The sequence below is a fragment of the Ambystoma mexicanum genome, chromosome 9 (genome assembly GCF_040938575.1).
Source record: "Ambystoma mexicanum isolate Mex_15411 chromosome 9, UKY_AmexF1_1, whole genome shotgun sequence".
Lineage (NCBI taxonomy): Eukaryota > Metazoa > Chordata > Amphibia > Caudata > Ambystomatidae > Ambystoma > Ambystoma mexicanum.
In genome coordinates, this window is record NC_090931.1 from 236272413 (window position 1) to 236297592 (window position 25180).

General features: G+C 46.1%; 2 protein-coding genes across 2 annotated transcripts in view; one reads left to right on the plus strand and one right to left on the minus strand.

The window, feature by feature from the left end:
* The window catches only part of RBM7 (RNA binding motif protein 7), a 248578-nt gene extending 234731 nt beyond the window's left edge, over window positions 1-13847 (minus strand). The window contains exon 1 of the mRNA XM_069614528.1: window positions 13546-13847. Within this exon, the coding sequence (XP_069470629.1) occupies window positions 13546-13635 (90 nt within the window). The 5' untranslated portion in view covers window positions 13636-13847. The remainder of the gene's footprint in view (window positions 1-13545) is intronic.
* Window positions 13848-14145: 298 nt separating this feature from the next.
* REXO2 (RNA exonuclease 2) overlaps window positions 14146-25180 on the plus strand; it is a 466300-nt gene continuing 455265 nt past the window's right edge. Inside the window, exon 1 of the mRNA XM_069614529.1 lies at window positions 14146-14360. Coding sequence (XP_069470630.1) covers window positions 14202-14360 — 159 coding nt within the window. The 5' untranslated portion in view covers window positions 14146-14201. The remainder of the gene's footprint in view (window positions 14361-25180) is intronic.

Consider the following 25180-nt stretch of genomic DNA (forward strand, 5'->3'; position numbering starts at 1 on the left):
CACGTTTCACCAAACTCCCTCCAACAGAGTGGGGGTGTCCCCGGAAACATTTTTGACAGCAGTTGTGGGGTGCAATGTCATCTCAACAGCCTTCCTTTGTGCATTTTATATTGCATGGATAGCAGTGTGCTCCATACTACTTACTCCCCCACCCCCGCTTCCTCCCACCCCACCCCCCCCACGTGTCCGGTTGATGTTGCAGCTCCAACTCTGCATCCCATTTAGTCTCGGAAGTGGGACACACCAGGTGACCCCTAGTGAGCAGCACACTATATAAAATCAGGCAATGAAACCCTTTGAACCCTGGCGCTCACTCAGGATGCTTTCGAATGTCGTGAGTGGGCATCGAAAGAAGTCGCCCCAGCGCAGATCTCGCAAAACACTTCAACTGTAGGTAGAGCAAGGGAGCTATCTTAGTGCCCTGCAATGCTTCCTCCAACTCCTCTTCAGAGATGTATGAGCTCCTTCCACATCTGCCCAGCCCTAGGAGCTAAAAGCAGAGTACCTCACTCAACTGATCTCAAATGGGGGATTGTGGGGCATATGCAACTTGGCGGGGGGTCATTACCTTCATGGAGTGGGAGGGACGCCATAATGACCACAATACAGTCAGGACTGGGTGTTCTAGAATCTTTCATGGCATGGTACAATATGGGACCCACAGCCACTCGCCCAGGGTGACAGGTGCAAACCGTTAGTTTTCCTAGGCAACCCACTGCTTCTCGGAATTTTCCACCAGATCTGAGGCACCCTGTAGTAGTCAGATCGGGGTAACCACTTGACCTCTGCAAGGAATGCCTTGGGAACCGCTACCGAAAGAGATTGGAAGAGAAAAAAAAAAAATCTAGGGAGACAGTTCATCTTGATTGAGTTGTACCTTGCACCCCAGGAGAGCGCTAGTTTGGACCATCCCTCTAAATCAGCCGTGATGGTGTTCCAAAGGGGTTTATAATTTGCATTGAACAAATTGGCCAGATTTTTTGTGATTTCTACACCCAGACATCTTAATCCCTCTGCCTGCACTTGGGAATACGACTCTGCTGTCCTCCCGACCCAGATGAGAACATTCGGTTGAGGCGTTAGCACCACTGTTTGGTTTGTTAGCCCGGAATCCTGATAAAGCCCCGTATTCCCTCATAGAATTAAAAAGAGCTGGGACTGATTCCAATGGCCAGCAGATATAAGTTAGAATACCATCTGCAAACATTGCAAGCTTATTTCCCCCAACCCCCTCCAGGGCGGCGAGTGGGCATTTGTAGATGGCACCACGAGAGCGAGCTTCCGGGTGGTCACACTTTCAGCGATGCGAGTTTCTCTTTCACCCAGTGTCCACCATTAGCCTGTGCGAGGAGCTTTGCAGTCTGAAACAGGGCTCCGATCAGTCGTGGAGTGTAGAAAGAGAGAGCTCTCTGCCAACAGAGCTGTGCACACACCTCCCGCCTCAAAGGTTACTGTGCCCGTGGCGCTGCCTCAACCGAAAGGGCACTCACTCCGTGAAGCGCTGAGAAGGTTTTGCGCTCCTCCGCACTTTCACTTTGTCGCAGACAATCCAATATTTGCCCCTCCAAACCGGAGGGGGGTTGGCACATGGTCGCTTAAGGATGCAGCTGAAATCAGGCCGGTGCTTCCAAATAGGTCTGCTTGCTCGGTTTAGCTTAGAGTTTCTTTCTCTGTACCATGCTCTTCTTCAGTGCATGCAAGTGTTAGACCAGAAACGACCCTATAGTATGTATAGTATGTTGGCCAGAAACCAATCGCATCATGTGACAAACATCGCAATCCTAGAATCGTCAATGTAACCAGAGGGCGTCCATTTTGTCAAATGTCGGCCATTTGCTTTTTTTCCTTTCTGTAAAAAACACTTTGCAAATATATTCTCTGCTTCAAACTCACACACAGTGCGAGGCCACGGCCTGAATGCTGAAATACTAACAGACAGGAATGTCAAACTGCAGAAATACATTGTTTTTCTCTCTCACTAAGTCCTTGAAGTACAGCAGAAGCCGCATCTAATCAGTAGTCCAGGTGCCGGCTTGTCTTGCAAAAGCTGTAGTAAAGGCAGTTAAATCATGAATTATATTCTCCTAGCGGTGCTCCTTCGCGGAGAGTGGTATTTTCTGCTTCAGAACTGTCTGACCCTTAGCTCGTGAACCGAGACACACAGATAACGTAGTAAGGAATGTTTCTCTGCTAAGAACATTATATCTTTGCCGAGCTAAAAGCTCCATGTTCCCCACAGAAAGCTGTCTCTGCTGCCTTTGCTAGAATAACTATGTTTAGACTGAATGAAGACTTGTCACAACGTGTCATAATTGTCAATCACTGAACTCTATCCTGTACGACATGTTTGTGGCCGGATCGAATTGCCTGCATAAAGATTATGTATAAATATATTGTTGCTGGAGCATTGCTCGCTCTCTCGCATCTCACGAGGTCTGGGAACACAAGTTGTGAGGCGTTGAGACCCAGTCAGCCGACTGAGTATACTTTGAAATAAACCAGACTTGCTTGGAAAACGAACCTTGTGTCTGATGTGTCACTTGGGTATATGGTTATTGTGCCTTAGTTTCCATATGCAGTCTTTATGCCCAGCGAAGATGGCGCCCGAATAGGGACCCACCCACTAATTCTCCATTGTATACGTTGAAATTGAAGAAGGCAAAAACGAGTCAAAGACGAAGCCGTCCAGCCGGGATCGGAAGGCGTTCAGGGCGCCCCTGTAGAAATGATGAGACTCCTCTGCAGATCTGTACACAGCCGATCCCGGATCAACAAGCAGCGCCCAGAGAGCATCAAGACGAGGGTCCTGGAACGAGGCAGATTGAGCCAGACACGCAGTCACGACGATTCTTGGTTGGTTCTGTATACGGACGATTTGCATCCTGAGTGACAAATTGGTTGATTAGGTGAATCGTGCCCAGATTCTTAAACGTCATGATATTGGTTGAGTGTTGCTGCGGTAGACAATCTTTGGAAACGGGCCAGGTCGTGCCACCTGAAGGGTCGCCGGCACATGAAATGTACATAAAGTATTGTATAGGGGCAATAGTGTTTAATGCGATTTGGCATAGGCAGACCAGACGTGTATCAGACCTTCAGTGGCCTAATAATGGGAGCTTTGAATTAGCGCGTATAGAACACCTAGAATCAGTATTGCTACGCAAAAAGGCCCGACCAGCAGCGTTCGACGTTGTAAGAGACTGGAGGAAGGAAGCTAATCTCCGATTGAGAAAGAGAGCAACACGCGCGCACACAACGAATGTAGAGAAACCGCTAGAGCATGACCAACATTAGCAAACAGAAGCCATTAGGAACATGAACACGGCTTTCCAATTAGATGTGCAGAAAATATAGCCTCAGCAAGACTTGTATACATCAGACGAACTAATAAACAAAATACTTAATGAGCGAAGAAATGAACATCAGATGCCCCTCCTCCTCATGTACCTCCCATTCCCATTATTCCGTCTGCACCTGCAGTAAGCAGTTCCTCTCCCCCTGCGCCTGTGACATTTCCTCCACCGCCTTACGAGCATGAGGAAGCCGCGTTAGCAGGCAGTTCTACAGAGATGGGGCCTGCGCAAGGAAGCATTAGACTGCCGTAGTACGATTGGCAAAGAAAGGAAAGCAGAACTGGAAGAATGGAAAGAAACGAATATTGATGATGGCAATGAAGTGACTGTGCAAAGTTTCATATCTGATCATAGAGGCCTTGGTGAACAACAGGTGTTGTTAGAATGCATGGGGAGTTATCTTGTGAAAATATGGAGTGATTTGACCGATATAGTGGTACCGCAAGAATTGCATGATTTGGTTGTCCTTTCGAATTTGGGAGATAATGCGACAAAAGTACGAGAACACGTAGGCCGCTTATTTGTGTTTAAGCGAGAACTTGATCGATTGCATAAAGAATTAATGAAAAAAGATAAAACCGCATATGTTGTTTGCCCAGGAACTTTTTTTCCGCCTTTGAAACCTGTTTGTGAAGAAATGTGAATTTGTACGCGAGATGCGCTTAGATGGATTACAGATGTCTCCATTTCCCCAATTGAAGTGCATGATACGTCAGTATACACCAGAAATGCAGAGAAAGGTATTACAGGTCATGGTAGAGTACCTACAAGATGAATGTATGAAGAATAAGATATGTTGTCCCGCTGATTTAATGACCATTTACAAAAGATTTTTCACCTGAAATGACTTTTCCTCTTGATTTAGCTGTGTTGCTTAATAGAAGAACAAATGTAGAATCTCCTAGTTTGCAATTACCCATAAGGGAAGTGCCTCTCACATTTGTCCCGAAAGTAGAGGTTGCTGCTGATGGAGCGTCTCCAGCGCGAATGATAGAAGCTCATATTGCACAGTTTGTACATGTCCCCTTTTCAAGGCAAGAGGTAAATACTATAAAGCAGACGATCCCTGATATTAGGAAGAACCCGTGAGGATTCTATAAGGAAATTGAATCCCTTTTGAATGCATCTGTTTTTACATTGAGTGACATTGATTTATTGTTTCCTGTGATTCTTCCTGTAGACATATGGAAACAGGTTAGAAATATAAATGACGCGCTGATGTTAGGTGACACATGGGAGACTTTGACTAGAATTGATAGGGAGAGAAAGGCTGCAGAGAGAAGCCAACGCAAGTAATGCTGGCTTTACCATTGCGAATAGTAGAGAAATTGAAAACAGATTAGTTTGGGATAAATTGACTGTTTGCAGGGCAAGGAGGAAGGAGTGATGGATTATTTGAATCGATTTGAAGTAGTATTTGCAGATTTTAGTGGTCAAGATCTAACTACTGAATCCGGGAAGAGAATGTTTGTTGATAAGTTTGTGCAAGGGTTGCTAACGAACATTCAAAGTTTAATAAGGACATCTGAAAGTGCATGGCAAGCAAAAAACACAAAGTGAAGTATTACATATGGCCCTGTATTATGAGAACATAGTAAATTCGGAAAAGGATAAGGAACAGAGGGACAAAAGGAAATTTGAAAACAAGAGTACTGTTGCAGCAAGTAGAAAACAATAGAGATGGTGGGAATGCACCGTCCAAAGTCCAATTTGCATTAACGTCCAACATGCAAGGTGGTCCAATAAGGATTAATCAAGGCCATTGGCGAGCACAGTGCCCGCATATACAGAATAGAAATGGGACTTTTCTGAGAAGACAGAAGAGAGGTCGTCCGGGAATACAAGGACAATAGAAAACAGAGCGCCACAATTTCAGGGTAATTGGAATCAGAATCATCAGCGAAACAATACAAATGGTGGGAATATTTTTGACAATCAGTCCAATGCATATTATTCTGGCGACTTTACATCTGACGATGTACTGTTCTACTAGGACAGTCCGAGACAGGGGTTGGAACCAGTATCTATTCCCGTAGACCAGAAAAGGCCCTACGTAGAAATGAAGGTTGGGAATAGGGAGCACATTTTTTTAGTGGACACAGGTGCACAAAATATTTTAGATTGACCATCAGCGGGTTCCAGATATACCACTGTCAGGGCATAAGAATGTCTCAGTAGGGTTCTCAGTTAATTAGTCCAGTGTCACAACCAGTACCTATAACACTAGGTCCATTCACAGAGTCCTGCCCATTTCTTTTGATGAAAAATTGCGGCAAGAATTTGGTGCAATTAAATTTGTTGAAGAAATTGAATGCGGTCATTTATTGTTCTCCTGATGGTGTATTTGACAATTTCACCACAAAAGACTCCTTTATGGCAATTTTTATCTAAGCCACTACCAACTGAATTGAGTAAAGTACCGGCTTGTATATGGGCAGTGAACGACAATGATGTTGGTTGTTTTGAAAGAAGGAATTACATTGCCGCATTTTCCACAATATAAAGTTTCAGCTGAGGGAGAAAAAGCATTGAAATGCATTGTATCGGATTTGATTAAAAGAAACGTTATTGAAGAAACTTCTGGTAGTACTTGTATAGTCCGATTCTTCCAGTGTACAAGAAAGGAGGTAATGACATACCATACCGTTTTATAATTGATTTACGCAGAGTAAATAAAGTGGTTCATCCGCAATTTCAATTAGTCCCAGATGTGACTACGGTTTTGACTATGATTCGAGCTTCTGCTTCATATTTTAGTGTTGCAGATTTGAAAAATGCGTTTTAGTATCCCAGTGCATCCAGATAGATATTTATTTGCTTTTACTCTAGGAGGCCGTTCATTTACATTCACACGAACTCCGCAGGGCTACACTGAGAGTCCAAGTATTTACAGTAGAGCATTAAAGGAATTAGATATTCTAGAACTACCGACAGGTTGTGTTTTATTACAGCACATTGACGATTAATAGTAGCAGACAGAAGAAACTTTTAAAGAAAGTAGTTGCATTATTGACACATTTAGTAGCACATGGACACAAAGCATTGTTGAAAAAATTACATTATTGTCGAAAAGGAAGTGGCCTACCTCCTTTCGCAGGAGGGAAGAAGATCCGACACCAGAAAGAATAGAAAGCATCTCCGATATGCCTATTCCAAATACGCATAAAGAAGTCAGGGCTTTAATTGGCATGGCTTCCTATTGCAGGCAGTGGATCGCTAATTTTTCTATGATCGTGAAACTAATAGTGGCATCGACAAGGAAAGATGTTATCTTACCTTTGCCATAGAACATGGAATGTCAAGAAGCATTTGACCTGCTCAAAGCTGCATTATGTTCAGCTCCGGTTTTGGGCACGCCAAACTATGACAAGAGTTAAGCTATTTGTGCATGAAAATAATGGATGTGCTTTGGCTGTTTTGACTCAGGAACAAGGAGGGAGAAATAGACCATGCGGCTACTTCTCTTCCACGTTGGATCCTGTTGCATGTGCTTTGCCGCGCTGCTTGCAAGCTGTTGCTGCAGCCGCTGCGTCAGCAAAACAAACCGAAGGAATGGTTTTAGGGCACACATTAACCATCATGGTACCTCACTCTGGATGTTCTTTTAAATAGAACGCAGACGCAACACCCTAGATCAGCCAGATTAACAGGTATGAAATAGTTCTATTCGCACCACATATCCAAATTATGAGGTGTTGTGCTTTAAATCCGGCCAAGTTAATGCCCCCTCCAAATGAGAAAGGGGGTGAAATTGTTTAATGGTTACTGAACAAGAGACGAAAGGAAGAATTGGCCTAACTGACACCCCACAGAAAGAGCCAGATGGGTAACTGTTTTGTGACGGTTCTCGTTTTAAATTACCAGATGGCACAACTGCTGCTTATGCCATCACTACACTGAAAAGTATTGTAGAAAGCAAAATAATCCCATATAACTCAGCACAAGCTGCAGAAATAATAGCGTTAACAAGAGCATGTGAAATCTCTGCAAACCTCAATGTAAACATATACACTGACAGACAGTATGCCTTTGGGGTGGTACACAATTTTGGTTGATTATGGGCTGAAAGGGGTTTCCTCACATCACACAGAACCAAAATCCAACATAGCACTTTGATAGTGAGACTGTTGTCAGCACTTGCGCTTCCCAGGCGATTAGCAATAATGAAATGTGAAGCACATAAAAAAGTAACATGTAACGTAGGAAAGGGAAACGCATATTGCAGACAAAATTGCGAAACAAACTGCCACTGATTTACACACAAAAATGTATGTTGAAAAAGTATAAGTACCACCCTGCATGATAGAAAATGGAATTGCCAGAGTTAAGGAAATGCAAGCAGAAGCTACTGTAGATGAAAAAAACTGGTCTGAGGGTCCAGCAGAATTAGATTCTGAAGGTTGCTGGATGAACAAAATAACAGATGGATGTTGCCAAATGCCTATGTAATGGCAATGGTCACTATGGCCCACAGTCCAACACATGTGCTAGAAAAATAATTCAACATCTGGATTCTGTATGGCAGAATCCACACATTAGAAAGACTGCTGAAAGATTGTATGACCTGTTTACAACATAACATTGGAAAGGGAACAGTGACGCCAGTTGGAAGTTTTGGCCCACTGTCTATGCCGTTTGAAGTCATCCATTTTGATTTCATAGAAATTGAGGGATGCCAAAACTATAAGTATGTTCTTGTGATGGTCTGCGCATTTAGCAAATGGATAGAGGCCTATCCCCTGAAAGATTGTACAGCTATGTCCACAGCTAAAGCCATGCTAAAAGAATACTTTCCCCATTTTGGGCTACCCCGAGTCATATGGTCAGACAACAGCCCACACTAATTGCGGCCGTGATATTGCAAATTTGTGCAGGTCTCCAGATTAATAAACTATTCCATTCGGTCAAACACCCGATGAGTGCCGGTTTGGTGGAACGTCAGAACGGTATCTTGAAAAACAAAATCAGTAAAGTATGTGCGGGGAGAAATTTGAAAATGGCCCGATGCATTACCACTAGCTTTACTATGTATGAGAACTGCACAGGCAAGGACTGGTCTCTCCCCTTACGAAATCATGATGGGGAGACCAGCTAATGTTTGGAATGCCCCTCGGCCGAAACGGCTGAGGGATATAGAGTACCCATTACTACAGTCGACTCAAAACTTGCGTTTGATTCATCAGCAGGTGCAGGAGGCTCTTCCTGTCAGATACACCGGCCCAGGACATTGTCTGCAGCCTGGGGACTGGATGTTGATCAAGAATTTTGAAAGAAAATCTTCACTTGCACCACGTTGGACGGGGCCTTTCCAGGTACTGCTGGCTATGCAGACTGCAGACCGAGTGAATGGACGCAAGCATTGGATCCACGCAACACACGAAAAGAGTTCTGTTTTCTTTGCCACATGAGAAAGAGCTTGATGATCCTGACATCGAAAGAAAGACGGCTGCACTCGATCACAAAGATATCAACGCCAGTTCTCTGTCAGAAATGCTTCCGAAGCCTGGGGAGATTTCAACAAAGATCGAAAGGCCAAAGGTGCCTCAACTTTGTCCGACTGCTGCCTCATCGTGTCTCATTGCATCGCAAGCATGCACTGATCTTGCATCTGGAAATGAGAGTGCATTGTTGATCGATCATACTGTACCTGGAGCTGTGAGGTACAATCTAGGTTCACAAAATCGGAAGTGATCAGCTTTTGTTTTGCCTTTGTTGCCAGCATGGAGGAAGGGGGAACGTAGGCCTAGGGGAAAGGAGCGTATGAGCTGTATCAAGCTGGATCCATTGAAAGCTCTGACACGCGGTTTCCCAGTGCTAGCATTGAGAAGTGAAGGACCATTTCAACCTAGCACGGGGGCATATGGTACCGACACTATCAAATTGATACTCGCTGCTGCCTTTTTGGAGCTCTGTGCAAATTCACATCAGCTTGCTGTCATCCGCTAAGAAGGCTAGCCTGAATGCTTTGCTGCTAACGTGTGTTGCTGTGGAGAACTTTCCTCGTACGAACATTGAAAAACCTTTCCCGAGATAAGCATTACAGACAATGCCTATATTCGCTCCTCCTCCCTCCTGCACCAATGCTGTTGATGATATAGAAATAGAGACCAAGCCTGTTCCTAGAAAGACTTGCTTCGGAAAGAATATGCTAAAGATTATGATACCGCTTTGAATTTGGATTACACTGATCGCAATATTTTGGTATCTAGAAAATTTACATCCTTTGAAATCTTTTACCTGCTACCAATGCTCCTACTACGAGTAGCCCAGTGAATGTGCTCTTATACTCTCCCCTCACAAGAAGTGAAACATAGAAAAGGGTATGACAATAATAAATTGCTACAGATTATGAACAGGACCCATGCTATCTTGAATAGGTTTGTTCCCATTTACCCCAGTACGGGGAAAGAGGAATGGGTTGGTATGTATATCCTTTGCCACTTAATATAGCCTGTTATGCTTCATTAAGGGCGCTATTTTTCAGAAAATGGAATGACAGTGTCACTGGCCAGTTTGATGAACAAACAAATGAATTTGAAAGATTGGAACGGTTGGGTTGTTCCGTAATTACAAGCGGAAGCAAAATAAACCCAGAAACAAGTCCAATAGATAGGCTCTCTAGGCCTTACAAGTCCCTAATCACTTTTAAAATCTCTCCGGTAGGGAATAACGATGCTGTGCCTCCGTCTTATACTATTAATCATAGTCCACGTTTGGTCCCATTTTGCTTACAAAAAAAAAAAAAAAGGGTTCTTTCACTAGATGCATGAATATTGCTGTGCTTGAGCAAGAAGAAAATCCATTATATATAGGAGGTTCTGTCTATTATATATGTGGAGATCAGGCCTACCCATGGTTACCTTGAACTAGGGAAGGGACCTGTTATTTAGGTATACTTTTGCCTGATGTATTTCTTTCCAAAACCTCCAAGAAAGCAAAGCCATCTAGATCTCGCCACGTCGAGATGTTACCGCAGGGCAAATCGTAGGGGATATAGCGAAATCATTTATACCATTTTGGGGACAAGCAATACATTTGTGGAATATAAAGGAAACTGTCCAAGGTGTTAGAAAAACGGACCTACAGATACAATCTATAATATAATATGACCAAAAAGCAAATCAGATTAACTGTACTTCAAAATAGAATGGTCCTTGATATAATTTTGGCTGATCGTGGAGGGGTATGAAAATTGGTGGGGTCAGCATGCTGTGTATTCGTAAGTGACTCCTCCCCCACGATATTTGAAGCAATAAAAAAAATTGCATGTCCCAAGTTCTGAAATTCATGTTCCTACAGTTGGTTGGAATCTGAATATACGTTCATGGTTCTGGGAACTACTGCGATCATGGGGATGGAAACGAATTGCTGTTTTGGTTATAATATTTGGAATCCTCATGTTCTGCTGTTGCTGCATACAAATATCCCACAGACGCCTGTGGTGTTTTCCTGACGGCGAACAATGCCCATGGTATCATCACATCCCAGTCTGCCCAATCTGTCTCTACCAGTTTTCCGAGTATTCTTTTCAACAACGGATTGAAACATTCTACTAACCTGTGGGTTTGGCGATGGTACATAGAGGCTTTGATGATAAGCATCTCTTTCACCTCCTGCATCAATCGAGAGAAAGGTGGTACCATGATGGGTGAGGAACTATTTTGGAAACCCTACTCTCGAGAGGAAAGGAAGCAGGTGTTAGGAATTGTTGCAACAGAAAAGCCTTAGGATACATATTCTACGATTACCAAGATAAAATAATGTCCTAGGCTACATGCCTATTGACCCCATTATATGCATTGCAATCTTCGAGAAAGGGACATTTATAATGGGTAATGGTTTCAATTGGGTACATGGAACTGGCGTGGTTGCAGTTTTCTGACATATCTTGCATGTCAGGATGATTTTTTATTTCTTCAAATACTCTGGGCCAATAGAATCTACGGACAATTTGACTGAGTCTTCCCCCCCCCCAGATAGCCGAGTTCCAATACGATTTGACGAGGACTAAAAGGAATCATTAGCTGTTTTCGGCACAGCATCTGGGGTTGTGTCAGCCCAGTACAATATACCTTTTTTAAGAAGGGACAGGTGCATCCGTCCTCTTCAGGGTTTACCCTTGCAAATGCCTCCTTTAATTTACTTGATTTTTTTATAACGCACCCAATACCAACCCGAATTAGGTTTCTAGGCGCAGATTCGGGATTCAAACCTGTCGCTCAATGTGGTCTTGCTTCCAAGACCAGCACGTTGCCCCTGCGCTAGCCTCTGTGCTATCAGCACAAGGTTGTTTCTCTGGGCAAAGGCTGTCGTTTAAGGGGGCAACCTCTTCCGTTTCTTCAGGAACTGCATTATCTTTTGGGAGATATGCTTCCCCAGGCCCCTTTGATCTACTGTGTTTCAGTATAATTTCCTATGGAATGGGGAACAAGGCTTTTTCCAAGACTACATTGCGCAACCTTTCGACCTTTAACAGAACATGGATTATTCCAGTTATTGTGTAACAGTACCTTAATATCACCTCAAAAATTCAGATCTATGATTCCCTCCATAACACCCAGGCCATATCTTGAGTCTGGATCTTCTCTTAAGCCTGAATTGTTTTACGTTATGCAACTGTATCCACACCCAATGTAAAAGATCTTTCAGAGGGACAAATACTGTATTTGAACACGACACACAGAAGTACACTGCCAGGATATGCCATTTTGTACTGTGTGCTCCTCCAAAGTTGTAAATTAATGAGACTGGATTGAAGATCTCATAAAATGGGGGTTGTGGAAAAAGTGAAATAGGACCATCCGTTTTTGTACTCTTCCACTCTTCTCACGTAATAGCTCAGCCATCTGAGGCTGCCATGTTAAATTGTGCCTTGCTGCTTCCAATAGCCTTGTCTTATGTTGTAGTGCACAAGTACTAACCGAAGAGAACTGTAGATAGGCTGCTAGTCATCTCACCTCAGTTAGCTCACTGCATACGTATTTCCTGTTGCACAGACAAGTGAGTTTCAAAGCACTTCTTTGCTTAAGGAGGCTTCAGCGTGTAGAATTACCAACATTAAACAAACCAGGTACTGCCTGGGAACTAGTCATAGTAGAAATGCTGGCTTGCTAGAAACGTATCTGAAACTGTGTGCTGCATGTTGCAAAGTTCACTCTGAGGGCTGTGAAGCTCGCGTATTGCTTGTATAACCTATGGGAAGCTTGAATTACAGGTTGTGACCACAGGGAATACTGTTCATGTTGCAAGATGTATGTACCACCCCCTTCCATTTTATCAGTGTAAATTAGATGTATTGAAAAAAAAGCATGCAAACCCAAGAAAGAGGGGTTGCTGAGCTATTTACAGTTTGATTGCTGGTTATGTGTTCTGTCTTGTGGTTTGTTTGTATGCTGCTTTGTTGACTGCCATTAAAGAGTTATTAACCTATCTGAAGAGTGGACTTGAGTCTTTGGTTAAAATGCTAGGACGCTGGTGAACATTGAATTGTGCTGTTCAAGTGCTGAAATTGTGAGTTGGAAGTAGAATAATGGTGTTATTAGTATACTTTGCTCAGCTGATCTCCCGACAACTGGGAGCAACCATTTTCAGTCTGGAAACATCACAATTGGTAAAATTCAATGTTTATATCCATGCAAGACAGTCTTTTTATAGCCTTTATTGATTATGCTATGCTTCATGCTGTGAAGCTAAGTCACATTATGCTACACCACGGCACAACTTCTGGGCACACACATTGCAGTGAGTTGCTCATGGTTCCTTCTCGTGTCTGAAAGGTACTCCAACAGTGGCTACAATACATGCATAAATTGGAATGTGCTACATACGATACAACCGGGCAAGCATAATGAACTAGAAGTTGACGAATCCAAGCACACCCTATATCATAACAACATCATTAACACGCTATCAAGAACCAATATAGCAATGTGCCCTTCAATAAAATTTTCAGAGGCACAGTGAGTGTCGCAATGGGCTTTAAATTGCACAATGTGCTGTTGACTTGTCACCAATTGCCACAAACTTTCCTCAGAAGGGGGAGAGAGACACCCGCGTCCAAGCGTTTGCTCCACCCCCACACAGCCGCTGAAGGTAGCCCATCGCGCAGTACGTAAAGACTTAACTCGTACCCGTCCCGCGTGTGCTGCTCTACTTATACCCCTGCCGTCCGCCCGATAACCGTTCGTCTCACCTGCAGAAAAAGTTCAAACATGAGCTCCTCGGTCACTCGTGGGTCCAAGTTACCCACGAATAGCGTGCGGTCCGCCTCGGAGGCGCCCATGGTCGTGTAAATTGTCTGAGCACAACAGAATAAAACGGGGGAATTCAAAAACAGGCCAAGTACACAAACCGACGTAGAAGAACCACGACAAGCTCACAACTATCCTTCACAATGCTTTGTGACGATTAAGATACCCACGCAGGCGCAGTGGGTCAAATCTACAGTTTAGAAAGAGGGCCGACGGAGCTCATCTCCGGCAGCCATTTTAGAATGAGGTGCGTTGTTCCTCCACCGACTACAAATGTGCCTCTGCGATTGAACTGTAATAAGTTGTTTGCCGAAAAAATCATGCTAAGTTTGGCTGGCCTTTCTCAAATTTCCAGAGGCCAAGAATTGAGAAAGTTTAACTGAAAGTACAGATGATATTTTAATTTAGAAGAGGCTGCTTCGACTACATTAGTGGCACCCATTTCTTCCTTGACATAAAAATAGCTATCTCTACAACACTTGTGTGTAGTCGCCGTTTATGGTTTCTCTGTCCCTCTTCTCTTTCAACGAGGCAGCGGTTTCGCTTTTGCTGTGCGTGGACTTCCCTTTCGACGATCCAATGTACGTACTGACGTAGAATGTGGGCCCTACTTCGGCCCGTTTTGAGAGCTGTACCTCTCTGTAGTGTCGTGCCTCCCCTCTCCCAGACTTCCCAGTGTCTAGTCCAGCTCAAACAGCCCTTGACCATGGCCGCGGACGACAGCGCGGGGCTTAGGATGGTATGGGTGGACCTTGAGGTGAGCGGAAGATCGTTGCACCTCCCCTCAACCAACATCTCTTCTCTGTGCTCGCAACTGCACGTGTGATTGTGGGTTAACAGCTGTCAATTTCGCAATATGTCTTGTGCGTGCAGCTTTTCTGACAACTCTTTATTCTAAACCAAATGCAATTTTTCGCTCCTGTGTGTTAATAATTCAATCGCGGATATAAAATTACAATGACACGTTTAGAGCCCAATGGATATTTAAAGTTGGAAAATGGGAACGCATACCTCTTAACTCACACGGTTTTGACGGGTGTCACCCGCCCTGAAAGCAGCTCTCTCACCCGCCAAGCTCCCTACCCACCCATATATGATATGGCATTTATATCTGGCCTATACACAAGTGTTTCAAGGCGCGACAAGGCATGGGAAGGGGGCAAGAGTGAAGATAGAGACAACGATCTTACTAGGACAGGTGACATTGAGAACACGCAACTGCGGGGGAAGGGGAAAAGTGCGTGGGGGAAGGGACAGTGCAGTACATAGGATAACAGTAAAATAATAGACAAATAAAAAGTGCGGCCACCTGGTTGTAAGTGCAGACATCAGGTGTCAAGTGCTGGTAGGGAGCTGTAGGCATACAGAAACGGTCCCTGAGTGCAATGGTTGCCAGGGGAGCAGTGCGTGTGTGCAACTGGCAGGGAGGGGGCCTGGGCCCGAGATCAGAGGGTAGCCAGGTAACCAGTGCAGTTTCAGTTTCAGCCAGGAGATCAGCAGGGGAGAGGAGGAGAGAAAGCGGAAGCAAAGAGGAAGGTCTTGAGGTGCTTCTGGAACCGGAGAGTGCTCCGAGAGGCAGGCAGGGAGGGATTTAAGTGGGCCGGTGCCTGCCGGGGCTGGGCCCCGGCTGGCTCCGAAATTTCGTTTTGAGGCAGGGCCCACTAATCTCCCCTGGCAGCCCCGGCCACTACACGAAAAGACTTTTTTTTTCTACAGCCTGAAGCTCTCGCTCGTGTGCGAGAGCTTCAGGCTTCAGAAAAAAATCCCTTTCAGCCATAATGGTGGCGCCGCACCTGCGAGGCATCCCTTTAATCAAGTGATGCCCGTGGGCCGGCGCCACCATTAAGGAGATAACGTGAGGCTGCTGGAAGCAGAGGCCTTGCTTTCTAAATACTGAAGCTCCCGTGGATTCGCAGGAGTTTCAGTCTTCAGGAAAAAGGCCTCAGCTTCCAGCGGCCTCACCCTTTCAGCCTTAATGGTGACGCTGCCCCTCCGCAGCTGGCGAGGGACAGCGGCACCATTAAGGCTGAATAGGCGAGGCGCTGTCCCCTGCCAGGCAAGCCTATAAACAATAAATGCAGAGATCAGCACCCTCTCCCTGACAGGGAGAGGATGCTGATCTCTAAAAAAGGCTGCCTGGCAGGGGTGCCAGTTGCCCATTGAGCCGAGGCTCGTCAATGGGGTGTGGCCTAATGGTCCAACAGGACCCCCGCTGTTAGGCCACGCTCCCTCGATGAGCCCCAGCTCGATTTTTAGTGCCACTTAAGGCACTGGAGGCAGGGATGCTGTTCCAGAGGGAGGCCCGAGCAGAAGAAAGAGATCTACCACCAACTCGTTGCTTGGAGAAGCGTCTGACCATGAGGGAGTTGGAGGCGAATGAGCGAAGAGCTTGAGAAGGAAGATATTTAGGAAGAGAGAGTTGAAGGTATTGAGGGCCCAGAAGGCCTTGTGGACAATGCAGAGGGTTTAGAACTTAATCCTTGCCGCCACTGGGAGCCAGTGCAGAGATTTCAGTCCTGGCGAGATCTAATGCCTGAGCTTGAGGCCAAGGACAAGTCTCACAGTCCTGTTGTGGATGAGTTGCAGAGCGCAGAGAGTCGATGCCGGCAGATTTGGAAAGAGGCTGTTTCAGTAGTCCAGCCTATAGAGAACCAGAGCTCTGGAAACTGAGCTTCTGGGGGAAGGAGAGGAAAGGAAGAATACCCATAAGGAGATGCAGCTGGTAGTGTGACTTCTTAGAGATGCAGGGAGAGAAGGAAAGTGTGGAGTCGAAGATGACCCTGAGGTTTTTACCCTCAGAAGTGGGAGCAGGAAGTGGGCCAAGAGAGGCTGGCCATAGAGAGACAGGAAAGGAGGAAGCAGGTGTGCCGATGAGGAGAATCTCTGTCTTACTGGCATTAAGGCAGAGATCATTGGCGGCACACCACTCCTGGATAACAGACAGTCATAGATGAGAGAAGGAGAAGAGCTGGCGGAAGGGAGCCTGAAAATGAGTTGTCAGCCACATAGCACTGAAAGTTGGAACAGAGTGGCAATGCAGTGGGCAAGAAGTGCTAGGTATTGGTTGAACAGCCAGGGAGAGAGTTTAGACCCCTGGGGAACACTACAGGTAGACACAGAGGAGAGGAAGGACCCAAGTTGGACCTGGGAGGGTCGATCCGAGAGAAAAGTAGTCAGCCAAGCCAGGGCCTGGTCGGTGATACCCAGGTTATCATGGAGACTGGTGAGCAGGATGGCATGGTTGACCGTGTCGAAGGCAGAAGAGAGATCATGTAAGATGAGGACACAGGAGGTGTTGGAATCAAGGTTGGAGAGCAAGTCTTAACAGATGTTCAGGAGAGCAGTTCCCGTGCTTCTGGCAGCTCTGAAGCCAGACTGATGGTCATGGAGACAACCAACAGATTCAGTGTGAAGATTAAGCTGCGAGATGGCCAGCTTTTCCAGAAGTTTGCCCAGGAAAGGGGTGATGGAGAGTGGGCAATAGTTAGCTGGGCAGCAAGGGTCGGGAGAGGGTTTCTTAAGAAGAGGGTGCACAAGGGAGTGCTTCAGGGGGGAAGGGAAGACTCTAGTGGCGAATCAGTGTTTGCAGAAGTTAGCAGGAGCCAGGGTGTCAATGATGGTTTTGGAGGATCGGGGTGAACCTGTGTTGATAAGACTTTCATAGATCAGACTTGTCTAGAAACCTCAGCGGGGGGAGAACATGGGAAAGGCAGAGAAGGATGGAGGAGAGGTGGCCGAAGTAGGGCAAGAGGAAGAGTAGGGAGTAGACGGAGGAGGGGGGGAAGAAGAGAGAGAGGACAGGATGTCCTGAGTTTTAGCGATGAAATGAGAAGCCAGGGCTGTGCATAGGGCTTGGGAGGGGACAGGAGATGTAGAGACTGCAGCAGGATTGGCCAGCTCCTTGCAGATTTTGAAGAGTTCGGCCGAGTTGTTAGATGCTGCAGAGACGCAGGCTTGGATGTGGGCTCTCTTCTTGGTGCGGACAGAGAGCCGGTATTGCCTTTGGAGCAGGCGGATGGCCAGTTTGTCAGAGGATGTAGCAAAGGCATGCCATTTCCTCTCAGCCACCCTGCACTTGCGTTTAAGGGTGACGAGGTCTGAGTTGTACCAAGAGTTGCACTTGGCTTTGGGCTTCAAGCGGATCCTCGTGACAGGGGCAAGAACATTGAGAATATCAGATATAGCCGAGTGGAGCATGGAAAGGACTTGTGCCAGGGTGTTAGTCAGCCATGAGGAGAGGGGGGGAGAAAGTGGCTGCAAAATCCTCAACTGACACGCTTCATGGGTTGGATAATCAAGAAGGTAGGTGGCAGTGCTGGAGTTGGCTTGGCCTGAGGGGTAGAGAGGGTGAGCTGGGAGAAAAGGAGAAAGTGATCACTCCAGGAGGAGTGGTGAGAGGAATCGAAAGGGAAAGGTCTGAAGAGATCAGAACATCCAGAGTGTGAGGGGTACAAATCAGAGGTACACCCTGCGGAGGTGTAGAAGAAGCCTGAGGAGGGGCGGAAGAGGAAGGAGGAGAGGGCAAGGTAGCCAAGGAGGAGACCGCAGGGAGAGGTGAGGAAGCAGTGGAGAGGAGAGGGGACAGCAGGAGAAGAAAGGAAATTTATGAGGCGCTGGAAGCGTCGACCAGCTGGCCGTAACCATGTCTCAGTGAGATCGAGGTCAAGTTCCTCAAGGAGGCACCTTTCACCTATCAAAAGCAAAATCGGGTGTTTTCACACGACATTGGGCTACAAAACGTTGAAAGCAATGGGAGCGTTGGTGATGTATATTGTAACATAGATGGCAACTTTTCAAAGTGGGCTCGCGGCTCAGTTGTGCGCAGTGCTTTAAATGGAAACTCAGAATTGCAGGTACTATAGCAGAGTACCTACTTGCAGTTGAGAAGTGCCGGTACTCCTCCATTAAGAGCATTGGCTGCCTTTTGAGAGTGCCGGTATTATGCCTTGTAAATAAAAGAAGTGCAGGTACTCACGGCACTTGCCCATTTAAAGCACTGCTTGTGCGTTGTTTCCCACACTCCACAAATGTGCATAACTTGCACAGCTCCACCCACCTCGCCAAGGGCAAAATGCACTGTGAAACCACCACATTGAGGACAATTCAGATTTTGCATACTAACGTTCAGGGAAGTCCTAATACTATTAAAGACACAGAGGCAAAGTACTATACTATCTCTTTTACTTTACAACTCAAGCAGCAAATATAAACAATAACGTTTAAACCTTCAACACACAAATAATTACAATTAACTTGAAACCAATAGTCTCTTGTAGTTTAAAACCTGACTTCTTCTATTCACGTGATGCTCCCACCAATCACAGAGGCTGTATCCCTGTAACCCTCTGCCTTTCCTCCATCTTCCTCTGCTCATCTTGCAGTCTTCTGAGAACTTTCCAACTGAATGCTGAATGATGTTAAAAAAGGAATGTAACCTGAATGAACAACGCTTTGGCAACACCCCCGAGGCCTTGCTGCTTCCCCTCGATGCTTGCTGGTGCCTCGCCTGTGGTGCTTCAGGAGCCTGGAAGTTTTGCCTCCGTACCTGGAGAAACAGCCAATAAAGCACATTTGTTAACCTCCCGGGTGGGCTATTGCTTTATCAGTCGCCATAGCAATCCACCCCCTTGCACCACTGCACCTCTGCAGCCGTGCTGTGTGCCCAAGCCTCCCGAATGCATGCTCTATCTAGTCAGTAGTGATTGCGCCAGTGTGCCTTTATTAGAATTATGACTTTCCTGAATGTTATTATGGAAAATCTGAATTCTATGTCAAGACTTAGAGGCTCATATTATACTTGTTCAAAGCTTACTTAGCACCACTGAGGCTACTTGTTTCTATTGGATTAAAATAAAAGGTCTTAACGTAGACCTGTTAGACCAAACTGCGACTTTCAAGATTTCTTAAACGCGGGCTCTGCTGGCGAAAGCCTTAGAAGCCATGGCGCCTCGTGCTGAATGCGCTCCGACATGACCCACCTTGCCAGGTTGACCACTGACACTGCCTTGAAGGGCTTACAAAGCGCAATGACCACCCTGTTCTCTTCCGTAGGTCTGAGGGAAGAGGTGTTTGCTTCATATTCGTTCACACTTTGGCTGGTCTGGGAAGGGGGAGAAGAGGGCAGTGTTAATCTCTGTCTTTGTCCTCCTGACGTGGAAGGTCACCCCTTCTGCGGAGAACAACCTATTGTCCATGTTGGAAACTTGCTTACATGCCAGCAGACAGATAAGCAAAAGCAATTTGGCTGAAAGCGCCTTCTGCGTCAGTTCACCATTGTCCGGCTAGCTTAAAAAGAGATGTAGAACTGTGTTCTCTCCACATAAGCGCAAGAATGTCGGCGCTGGCGGGCGGATGGCCTTCACTCTCTTGAGCAATCTCGATATCTTGGTGTGCTCACCAATCGGCACAGTCACAACTTGCTTGTGACTTGCCGAAATGGCCGATCTGAAAGTATTGTCCGTCCTGTACGCCTTGCCTTCACTGCTAGGAAGTTCACTACATGGATCACATACACAAAAGTGGGATGTACGTTCCTAGCCACACACCAGCTGCACCACCTGGTCCAGGCTGCTTTGTCGGACTTCGCTTTGGGGGTCTTAGGGCCGGACTTCGTTTTGGGGGTCTTAGGGCCCCAGGAGACTCGGATGAGATGTTCAGCCCATCCCGAAAAGACCTGGCCTTCTCCAGGCACTCCTGAAATCACCCACCCTATGAACTAGAGCATCCGCTGAAAGATAGTGGGTGAGGGAGCCCTTCCAGGTCCTGCAGAATGATTTCCTGGTCCGGAAAAAGGACCGACCTGTCGCAGGACAGCTCTAGGAGATCGGGAAAGCAAGCTTCACCTCTCCGATCCGGCATCACTAACACCAGCTTCTCTTGCTGGCACCTCCATGAATACTAAAGTATTTACCATCATTGCTAAGGGGGGAAGGCACAGTCTGAACTCGGCCCTCAGGAGCACACAACACTGCATTTTGTCCTGGGTGAGACTTTTGATTGCGAACAAGCCTGCCAGAAGCTCCAGGCAGTTGATGTGCAGCCTGGTCAACAAAGGGGGCCAGCTTCCCCTCGTCAAAACTGCTCCGCAGCAGGCCCCGCTGCAATTGGATCTGGCTCGATTTCCCCCTGATCCGGAGTGGCGCCGAAGATGGTGTTGTCTAGGTATACCAGATGGGACCGGGGTTCACACTACACGCTCACCTTTCTAAGCACCCAGGGCCCAACAAACCCTCGCCCCGGTACACAGAGGACTCAGCCATGGGCACGTTAGAACTGTCTTTTATTTTCCATAACAGACAGGGATCATACAGGACATTATAATCTCATCAAATCACCACTCCTGAGCCCGTGTCAAGAGCTTTTGTTCATTTTCTGCATCACAACGTGGGGCTTTTCCCCAAAACCCTAAGAGTGTACATGATTGGGTAGTTGGGGTGGTAGTGCCTATAGACAGCAAATATAGATGTTGATGGAGATCCTCAGGTCAGTGACCCAGCTCAAGGTGATGAGAAAGAATGCCCCTATCGTTGCTACTGGTAAAGCCACTTTGCCTGTGAGAGTGCCTGCAGGGTTGCAAAGTTGTAAAAGAATGTATGTATCACTTTGTGTCTGATTTGCTGGGAACTGCTCATCTTCCCACTGCGGGTGAATGACCATTGTTTGGCTCGGCTGCACCACGTGGGTGAAGACCCCAAGATTGAGCTTTCTGGTCTGCAGTTAGTGAGGATTTATGCTATTATTTTGCAGGTGGCTCCTCGTCTCTGAGGCTTAGGAATGTACTGCTCATCGTTGACCTTGGCTGCAAGCTCTGGCCTGATGCTTCATGCAGCCTAATTCTGCTTTTCTTTGCCTCTCGTTCCGATGCCTGTGGCTTCATGTAACCTCATTACAGTTATGCTATGATTTTTATATATATATATATACATTGTGTTGGTGGTCTCCTTATAGACTAGTAGTATGTGGCTCTTCAGGTTCCTTATACGATCCTGTAGTTCCATATGGAGATTTGCAATCAGCATCTGCAAGCTTGCTCTGCATCTCTTGCTTCTTGCGTTTCTGCGTTTGGCTAATGAAAGAAAATAATAAAGGCTTTCAACAGTATGTATATGTAGCTGTCCTCTACAGAAGTGTAAGCGTGTTCTTCGTGTGCACATGCATGTCCGTGTAACTTCGTGCATGGGTGCAAGTTTGCTTCATGGCTAATGTGGCTATGTAGTGGTGTCTCTAATGACGTCAGCACCGCATGATGTTTGTCGTTAGTCAATCATGTCCATTGAGGCTTCTAGATCCATGATCAGGGTTGGGGAACCTGTATCCATGATGACGTTGATTGGATAAGGTTTGAATAGTTGTCTGAGAGAATATCTGTTCGCATATGTAGATGTCATTGGCCCTCCTGGGGGCTGTCCAAACAGTGACTGGCATCTTACGTTCTTGAATCTTAGGGCTGTCATTATTAGCAACACCGTGTACTCGCTGTTTGTGCATTACATCATTGAAGTTAGTGAAGATTATCCTGCAGGGCATTCAGTGACCAGAATAACTTGAGCTCTGTGTAGCCTGTGGGCAGCGCCCCCGGGAAACCCTCAAGGGGAGAAAAACCTGTTAGAGATGGCAGGACAGACTTTCTTGTCTGCATATGGAAGTGGGAGTCGAAGGTTGATTAGAAGAGTCTCTTGAGTGGAAAGATGAATCCAAGTAGTGTCCAACAGAACTTTTCAATGGATGAAGGCAACACAAATCCAATATGGAATTCTTCAGGTCTTATTGAATCGGACATGAGAGTGAAACAGAACCGAGTGACAGAAGTAGCAAGGAGGAAGTCGGAACAGAGAGAGAGAGAGAGCACACAGAGAAACTGCGTGCAACAAGGAAAACAAAAACAGCGTTAAAACAGAATAAAGGCAAGTTCGATCAGAGTGAGAGAGCATGTGCGAAGACCGTTCACAAGGAGGATGTAAAGATTAGGGAGCTGAAAACTGCAGTAATACAGCAACTCTCAAAAAGGAGCCACATAGCGACTCACCTTACCCTTCGGTTCGTAAGCATTTAAAGAAAGTGAATGGTGAGATTCCATACGTCTGCCGTCTTGAAAAGAACTAGACTGTGAACGCGATCTTCTGTGTATGGCATCAAGGATCGGCCATCTTGGAATCCATTTAGTATAGCGTGGATGATGCTTCCTCCAGTTAACCCATAAGGACCGGGATGAATTCCTAATCATTTTCTGCTTCTCCTGATGTCCAGATAGGTTCCTTTTACCATCCCGTGGCCTGGAGGCCCTGGGATCCCTCCCCATCAGCACTAACTTTGAAGGTAAGCCCACCGGGCTATTGCAGAGATTTATCTCTCTGTTTACTAGGCTCCTGCATGTAATTTTGTTTGTGCAATTATAAATCTTTGCAAGCTGAACCTTTGTTTTTTTTCTGCATTTCGTGTTACTGCGACCTCTGCTTCATGTAGATGGTGCGCATAGCACCATGCTTTCCAAATCAGCTAGCCTCTTCCAACATGGCCGACTCACTCTGCCCAGTAGCGCTGGTTCACCTGCTCTTCGCCTGGGATTGTTCCCTCAGGATAAATCTCGACCAATCAGGCAAGCCAGCAGGCGAATGCCGGCCTGCCTCCAAGGCCTTCGATGTAAGGCCCCTGTCTGTTCCCTGTCGGTTGTCTGGCCGGGTCTGGGGATGTGCTTACTCCTCTCGTACCCTTCGCTTTTATGGAGGCTGAGGTGACCTCTATACCATCTGTATATACTGGCTTATGGAGTTTCTACGTTATTCCAAGGTCGGTTCCCTCTATGAACTCTTCATATCCTCTTCCCCCGCACCTGGACATTTCCTTATTCAAATGTGCTCTCCTGCTGGCTGTGTTCTTCCAATACTGCCTGAATTTCGAATTTAGATGAGCTCTCTTGTTGCCTCTAATTCCTGCCTGTTTCTCCTCCTCCCCTCCAGTATGTTTACTTGTACCTACTGCGCCCTATGCATATCTGATGTAGCTCCCCGTAACATGACGAGAGGCATAGTCTGCATATTCTTATTTCAAGCACTTAATGTAACTAGCGCCTCAGGGTTTTGTGTGCTGTAAATAAATGCCAAATAAATAAATAAAAATAGTCATGCTCATTGGGGTCAAGAGGAGCATTCTGGTCAACTTGTCGACCAAACCACCATATTTAGTCACTGTGCCTTCGGTAGCCATATCTTTGTTATTCCTCCCAAGATGTCCATAGTAATTTGCATGCTCATCGAAACTCCTTATCATGTAACTGCTGTCTCCTTCTGGGTTGCACATACCCATTTTGCCCAGTGTTTGTTGTTGTCAAAGGGATCGTCGATTGATACCATCTCAGTTGGGAACAGTGGGCACTCCATTATCTTTGTCCTTAGGTTATTTCTTTGTTCTACTATCTTATCTTTGTTCTCCACATTTATATCTACTAACACCTTCATCCCTATTGTCTTCTCAGTTGTTTTGCAACAGCGTGTGATGCAGGTATTAATCACACATAGGGCCTCATTACAAGCTTGCCGGTCCGGATACACTGGTACCAGTAAGCTTGCTGGTACCATTGTATCCAGACTGGCAAACTCTGAGTTGTGCTTGCGGGTGCCTTTCATTCCGCCAGGTCTGACCTGGAGGAATGAAAGGTACCCGCGAGCACAGCATTTTGGATGCACAGGCACTGTTGATAATGGTGCCTGTGCATCCGGCTTCCCCATTCCCATTGAACCCCATGGGGCTCAATGGGAATGGGGAAGACTTTTTCCGGCGCCCAGGAATGGGCAATTACCGGGTCCGGCAAGGCCGCAATGACCCGTTAATTGGCAATTTCTGGGCGTCAGAAAAAATGCAACTCCGGTGGCAGCTGTGCCTGTTTTACAGGCACCGTTACCGCCAGGGTTGCAACGAGGCCCATAGTCTTACTAGTACCAATATAAGTGCTCCCAGTAGTACCTTCAATCCTTTTGCCATCCACATTTGCATCCAGGAAAATATATATGACACAGTTCTGATATTTTTCTGCTCCCTTTGCTTCTTCCCCATCTTGGTGTGCATTTTGGACAGTCTAGTAACTGCTTCTATTAGTGTGCCATTGTCTTCATCGTTTGCTGTCATGAACGTGCAACAGGAACTCTGGATCTTGGTGCAAACTCCTCCTTCCATTGCTGTGAAAAGGCCTAGAACCTATCTGTTCTGGAGGACCATCAACCGTACTGCTTGGAGCTCTTCTTTACTCGCGTAGAAGCCATTTCCCGTCTGGTTTGTCTGCATACGTTCCCATCTTGTTATCTGCAACCATTTTGCGTTTGTGTATGTTTGCACCACTGGAACCACTCGCGCAAAGAACATTTCTGTCCTACTAAACAGTCAGTGTTTGGGAAGTACATCATTCAATGATGCTTCTGATTCTGATGAGAAATGGTCATCTCTCTTCACTCTACTCCCTTCTACTGACCTTCTTTTTTCTTTTCGCTTCCAATTTTACTGACCTCTTCCTTCTTTTGCTATTGTCCATTTTAGGGAAGTCGTCCATCTTGATGTCCTTCTGTGGTACTACCAATGCTGGCATGT